This window comes from Triticum aestivum, chromosome 5A (genome assembly GCF_018294505.1).
Source record: "Triticum aestivum cultivar Chinese Spring chromosome 5A, IWGSC CS RefSeq v2.1, whole genome shotgun sequence".
Classification (NCBI taxonomy): Eukaryota; Viridiplantae; Streptophyta; class Magnoliopsida; order Poales; family Poaceae; genus Triticum; species Triticum aestivum.
In genome coordinates this window covers 81,093,554-81,100,959 of record NC_057806.1, presented here as the reverse complement: position 1 = coordinate 81,100,959, position 7,406 = coordinate 81,093,554, and the positions used below count along the sequence as shown (strand labels likewise).

Sequence of the window (7,406 nt, the reverse complement as noted above, 5' to 3'; positions counted from 1 at the left end):
TAACTGTTCACTTAATTGGGATCGGAATGCTGTCAACCATTCTCGATGTTTAACAACTACCATGATAGTTAAATAAATTTATTCCTTTGCAGTAGGGAAAAACTGGCTTTACGCAAAACTGTAACCGTAGAGCTTTCCACCAGCCATATATGCATGTAGTATAGCTGTTTCATTCCATTACTCTCTATGTGTTACTTTGCCAGCATATTCCATGTGCTGACCCGTTTTCGGGCTGCAACTTTCATGTTGCAGACTTTTTAGACGACGAGTAAGGTGCTTTTAGGTCGTGGTTCTATACTCAGTGATGCCGTTGGAGTTGATGGACCCATTTATCTTCCGAGTCTTCCGCTGTTATCGTTATTAGATGGCCTTAAGCCATATTTATTGTAATAAGTTCTCTTTGAGACAACGATGTAATAAGTGTGTGATTGCCACTCTGCTATAAATCCTTCGGTGTACTATGTGGTGTCAGCATTACTGATCCAGGGATGACACCGGAGCACAGTAGACTTGATCCATTCGGGCCGGGTCGCCACAATAGGATAAAACTTCTGATGAAATTCCAATTTCAATCGGTTGTAGTTCCATGATCCCATATCATCACATAGCCTAAACCATGTCAATGACTTTCCCTTCAAAGATAAAGGGAATACCTTCTTCTTGATAACATCCTCGGGCATACCTGCAAGCTTAAATAATCCACAAACTTCATCCACATAGATTAGCTGCAAATCGGGATGTAATGTTCCATCACTTGTGAAAGTATTAGCTAGCAGTTTCTCTATCATACCAGAAGGAATTTCAAAGTAAACATTTTCAGTAGGTTCAGTAGGTTGAGGAGCAACTCTTTGCTCTACTGGTCGGGGTGAAGATACCCCGAACAAGCCCCTCAAAGGATTATGTTCCATAGTAACAAGCGACAGTAAATTTCAGCACACTGTATAAATTTTTCCTTACCAAATTCCACCTGCCAAATATGCTTCACTCCCCGGCAACGGTGCCAGAAAAGAGTCTTGATGACCCACAAGTATAGGGGGTCTATCGTAGTTCTTTCGATAAGTACAAGTGTCGAACCCAACAAGGAGCAGAAGGAAATGATAAACAATTTTTAGTAAGGTATTCTCTGCAAGCACTAAAATTATCGGTAACAGATAGTTTTGTGATAAGGTAATTTGTAACGGGTAACAAGTAATAAAAGTAAATAAGGTGCAGTAAGATGCCCCAATCCTTTTTGTAGCAAAGGATAAGCCTGGATAAACTCTTATATAAAGGAAAACGCTCCCGAGGACACATGTGAATTATCATCAAGCTAGTTTTCATCACGTTCATATGATTCACGTTCGGTACTTTAATAATTTGATATGTGGGTGGACCGGTGCTTGGGTACTGCCCTTCCTTGGACAAGCATCCCACTTATGATTAACCCCTCTTGCAAGCATCCGCAACTACAAAAGAAGTATTAAGGTAAACCTAACCATACAATGAAACATATGGATCCAAATCAACCCCTTACGAAGCAACTCATAAACTAGGGTTTAAGCTTCTGTCACTCTAGCAACCCATCATCTACTTATGACTTCCCAATGCCTTCCCCTAGGCCCAAACAATGGTGAAGTGTCATGTAGTCGACGTTCACATGACACCACTAGAGGAGAGACGACATACATCTCATCAAAATATCGAACGAATACCAAATTCACATGACTACTTATAGCAAGACTTCTCCCATGTCCTCGGGAACAAACGTAACTACTCACAAATCATATCCATGTTCATAATCAGAGGGGTATTAATACACATAAAGGATATGAACATATGATCTTCCACTGAATAAACCAACTAGCATCAACTACAAGGAGTAATCAACACTACTAGTAACCCACATGTACCAATCTGAGGTTTTGAGACAAAGATTGGATGCAAGAGATGAACTAGGGTTTGAGATGAGATGGTAATGGTGAAGGTGTTGATGGAGATTGACCCCCTCCCGATGAGAGGATCGATGGTGATGACGATGGTGATGATTTCCCCCTCCCGGAGGGATGTTTCCCCGGCAGAACAGCTCTGCCGGAGCCCTAGATTGGTTCCGCCAAGGTTCCGCCTCGTGGCGGCGGAGTTTCGTCCCGCGAGCTTGCTTATGATTTTTTCTCGGACGAAAGACTTCATATAGCAGAAGATGGGCACCAGAGGCCTACCAGGGGGCCCACGAGACAGGGGGCGCGCCCAGGGGGGTAGGGCGCGCCCCCACCCTCATGGCTAGGGTGTGGGCCCCCTCTGGTTAATTCTTTTGCCAGCATTTTTTATATATTCCAAAACATGCTCCTGTGAAGTTTCAGGACTTTTGGAGTTGTGCAGAATAGGTCTCTAATATTTGCTCCTTCCTTTTCCAGCCCAGAATTCCAGCTGCCGGCATTCTCCCTCTTGATGTAAACCTTGTAAAATAAGAGAAAATAGGCATAAGTATTGTGACATTATGTGTAATAAGTAATAACAGTCCATAATGCAATAAATATTGATATAAAAGCATGATGCAAAATGGACGTATCACGAAGCTTTGGAGCATGTATGAGGAAGAGAACACACGTAGTCTTAGAGAAAGGCCCTGTTTGGTTCAACTTTTATCGACGGATTCCGCTACCACGTAGCAGGATCTGAAACAAAGGACGAACCCAGCAGAATCCGATTCCAGAAATCCGCTGTCAAAATCTGAACCAAAAGCGGAAGTAGCCCAGGACGTGCTTTCCAAAATCTGATTCCGCTGCGGGCCAAAATCTGAAAAAGCTGTATCAGCTGGTTTGCCAAATGACCTACATCTTTTTTACATCAGATTTTCCACAGCTATTTTTCCACAACAGATTTTTCACAGCTGCTTTTAGAAATCCACAGTCAAACCAAACAGGGCCAAAGTCTTGTCAACGCTGAAGCATATTTCAAGACACGGGATAAAAAGTTGAAGGTGGAGAATGAGCTCAGAGTTTTTTAAATCAGACTTTGCCAAGATGGTGTTGGCGAAGGAGGAGGCACTTTCCCAGTTAGCCCGTGAAAAAGGGTTCTTACTGAACTGAAAGTAGAGGTGGATAAGACGAGCTTGGATGATCTCCATTAGGGAAATGAATATATTGTTCGTATGAAGTTGAACTAGCTATATGTTGTACTGTGCTGTTTTCATGTAGCTACCGTACTATGATGTTATGATATATTTATGTGCCTGATATGAAATTGGCAAACAACTGTTCGATATGAAATGTGAATTCGTGTAATACTGGAATTATTAATTGTAAACTAATAAACTGCTAAATGTGTCATGGATCTTTGAAAACGGTTCTAGCAGTAAAAGCGCTTGCGATGGATAGCCCAATGCCACACAGTTTTCTTCATCAATTTATGTGTGATATAGTTGATAAAAGCAAACAATTAATCAAGGTAGACCGTGTGTGATAGTTACACCTTTCAGACACGAGCCTACACATAAAACTGTGTGGGATGTATGTACGAACGAAAATGTTTCCCCTGGATTGACTGTATGGGATGTACATAAGAATGGAAACGTATTCCTTGGATTGACTGTGTGGGATGTACATACCTACGGGAATGATTTCTGGGATTCACCGTGTGGGATGTACATACCTACGGAAATGATTTTTGGGATTCACCGTGTGGGATGTACATACCTACGGAAATGATTTTTGGGATTCACCGTGTGGGATGTACATACCTACGGAAATGATTTCTGGGATTCATCGTGTGGGATGTACATACCTACGGAAATGATTGAGTTTCGATGCCTCGCCCGATCGCACATGGCCCCAGCCTGGGTCCCAGGAGGGCCTATCCCCGATGATTTATGGGTCGTGTGGGAAGGACACCGTATCGCACACACTCACTTAGCGACAGTTTCATATGCCATCGCGGAAAGTGGTTAAAAACCGTTTGTTTAGGACCGACACGCACCAGTTGATCAAGCGATGGTGAAGCGCCCGGTCTAGCCAAGGTGATGGAGCAGGTCGGTAAGGTGACGTAAGAGCCCCCACGCATGCCGACGTGCCGGAGTAAGCCAACGAGGTGGATGTTGGCTCGATGAGGTGACAATGGGGTGATGTCGACGCATGTCAAAATTTGTGACATGGTCAATACTAGCTTGATGAAGTGACGGCGCGCCTGACCCACTCAATCCATGGGGTGATGATGTCATCTTGACGACGTGGAACTCCTGGTCGGCTAACCTGTAGGTGGACATGCGACGTGGTTGATGTCAGCTTGATGGAGTGATGATGCAGTTGATGCTGGTGTAGGTCGGCATCTGTGGAGCAACAAAGTCAGGTTCGTTTGACACCGACGTGATGGTGAAGATCACCTCAAAATAGGCTCAAATTTTGTGGCTACATGTTTGAGAACAAGAAACAATACTTTAGAAAAAAGTTCCTCCAAGAAAGATGTCCGGTAACCCATTCATGAAAAAGAAGAACTTGAGTTGGATTCGTTTTCATGCAGAAATCAGATCCCAAAATTGGTGCACTCCTTGGACTCGTCCTTGAGCTTGAACAGTCAGATCGAGCTGAATTTTTGAGGGGTTGTCGAGATAGGAATGCCGCAGCTGATGAACTATTGGATTTTCCAAAGGACGTCTAAGCTGCTCGCTGGACTGTTCGTCCCAAACTCATGCGGATTTGCGCCCAAATTCGACATGGCTCTAGTACATCGATGATTGCCGAAGATTTCTCCATCAAAAACCGTTGAACTACAAGGTCGTTGTAGGCTCAATTCCGCACAATTCTATTGAAGCAATCACCAAAGCGATGCTCGAGGAGGCGGTGGTGGCCAAAACAAATCCGACGTCCAGAAAATTCCGCACGGTCGCGTGAGGGCATTGTTAACATTGAGCCCTTGAGCTCCATGCATAATCATGTATGGGGTACAAAGTACAAGATGATCTACCTCGAGATCGTATGTGAATGAATCTATTGAATATGGGATGATCTATTGACTAACCTAGCCTCAGTTTATATAGTACACAAGAGGCATAGGATAATAGGAGTACTCGTCTTATGCACCAAGACTTGTGAAATCTCCCTTATATGCGTCATGGGCCGTTCCAAGTGGCTCGCTAATGAACCACCACGGGGGTCCTCGGCTCGAACCTCCTAGTTGGAAGATGACATGGTGAGTACCCTCTAGTCTAGGACACCATCACAGAGATGTGTGCTTGAGCGGAGGCCTTCGTCAGGCAGTGCACGACGACGTTGGTGAAACCGGCGTGACCGGAGGGATACAATGTAGAGATCTTCATCGACGGTCAGGTCTGGCTAGATCGTTGGAGAAGAGGGTGTTGGTGCACGGTTCTGTACGACAGCGATCTCGACGTCAAATTCAGACCTGTCATACATCGGGGTGTGTGATTTTTTCTAGGTTTTCTTTAGGGACTCTTCATGTTAGGTCTGGGGCGACGGAGTGGCGGTGTTGCCCGAGGGTAGGAATAGTGTTCTACTCGTCCTATCCCTGTTCCGTTGGTATGTCTTCAACCGACGAGAGACGTGTCGAGTTGTGTCTCCGACGGGTCTTCCCGTATTAGATCGGTTTTGGTTTTCGGTTGATCCGCCTGGATTCGGTCGACTTTCGTGGTCTTTGGAGTCTCTACAAGCTCTTTTTTGGGGTTTTTTCCTTCGAGGCAGCGATTTGCTTTGTAGATCCCAGCTGCCGGCGTCTTTTGGTCTGCATTGATGACTTTTCGACCGCTTCTTATACCAACTCTGGGGTTTCAAAAAGTTTGCTTTGCCGAGGCGGAGGCCCAGAGACGACATCGAGTTATTCTCATGACGCACTAATCGGTGGATGCAGGAGGAAGAAGAGTTCGACATCTCTAAGATTTTGATTTTCCTATTTTCCTATTTTTTAGGGGTGATTTTTTTTCATGTAAGGGTGTGTTTGTAAGGATATTTAATATATGCCCTTGGGCCTTTTCGGTTTTTTTTCCAGGAGTTCAAGGAGGCTACGAGAAAGGAGGACACTGGAATGGGCCGCCTTCCTCGTGAAATTGGACAAAACAACGTATTTTTGTTTGGCTCGACAGAATAACACACCCCTGTACACGAACCCTTAACCCTCCCCCCTCCCCCCAGACGCCGCCTCCCTGCCGCCGCGTCCTCGCTCTCGCAAGCACCACCGGCGACACCCCCGTCTCCGGCGACCGGCTTCCTAGCGCCCTCCCCGCTCGCCCCCTCGGCGCGCAGCGCATCCACGTGCGCGGCGACCCTCCTCGTCGCGTTAAGCACACCCAGCTCGACGGTCCTCCAACCCAAGGCGAGTCCCTCGTCCTCCCCTAGATCCCATCCCTCCTTGCACGCTCTCGCCGTCGGATACGGGAGGCCGCTGATTCCGTGGCTAAGTCCAGACTAGAAGTGAAGTTGGCCGTCGAGTTTTAGGTTGGATGGTGGAGAACTCGGTAGATTCTAGATTGTGGTTGTCCTTTTTGGATCAGTTTACTGCTGCAGCTGCGCCAGCATATGTTGTTTTCCTGCAACTGGTCTTTGGGTCAGTGAACGCGAGTCGGAGACACAGGGTGATAACACTGTTTGTATCATTTGTTTCTTTCAGTTTCAATCATGGCGCGCCGAGGATTGATGGAGCAGGACCTAACCAAGCTTGATGTCACCAAGCTGCACCCGTTGTCGCCTGAAGTTATCTCGCGCCAAGCAACGATCAACATCGGTACTGATTCCGTCCTTCTGGCAATGTTTTGATGTTCAGTAATTATCAATATGGAGAATTTACGGGCGTTCAACAGTACAAAGCTATGTGGATTGTCCCTTATGTTCTCCGTAATTAGTATGATGTGTGGAATGTTTGCTGTTTACTGTTGTACATTCTCTGGTGGTGCCTATTATATTACCTTCCTCCCAAATTACTGTGTCTATGTATATATTTCACAGTGGAGTTTCATTTGCATGATGTTGCTCTTTTTTTTTGTGGTACTTAGATGTTGCAACCATTGTCTTATCTCTGTATATGCACCTGTTTAAGCCTTGACCACGATGCTGAAGCCTCACCTGTTGTTTTTTTGGTTGCGCTTAATCCTTTTGTGACTGCATGGGGGGAAGCAATATGATTTCTTTTTATGATAGTGCGATGGATCATGTATTGCCTTAAGTGATGCACATGACGTCTCACTTATTTAAGAATAATAAATGCCATTTTTGGAAAATGCCATTGGAACTCTTAAAGCCAGGGTGCTTTGATGGAGCAAACTTTCCTAGTACAACTAGTGGATTTTGTTTGTGGTTTTGTTTTGTGAACCATCAATTACTCTTGTTTGTTTTTATCATAGTTCAAAAAGGCGTTCCTAGGCGCTCGCCTAGGCGTGCTTAAGCGCTGGGTGTTGGCATAACGCCTCACTTGGCACTAAAAAAAGG

General features: G+C 45.3%; 1 protein-coding gene across 1 annotated transcript in view; it reads left to right on the top strand.

Moving 5' to 3' along the window:
• The first annotated feature begins 6,063 nt into the window (after positions 1-6,063).
• LOC123102407 (eukaryotic translation initiation factor 2 subunit gamma) overlaps positions 6,064-7,406 on the top strand; it is a 5,258-nt gene continuing 3,915 nt past the window's right edge. The window contains exons 1-2 of the mRNA XM_044523759.1: positions 6,064-6,297; positions 6,592-6,705. Coding sequence (XP_044379694.1) covers positions 6,600-6,705 — 106 coding nt within the window. The 5' untranslated portion in view covers positions 6,064-6,297; positions 6,592-6,599. The remainder of the gene's footprint in view (positions 6,298-6,591; positions 6,706-7,406) is intronic.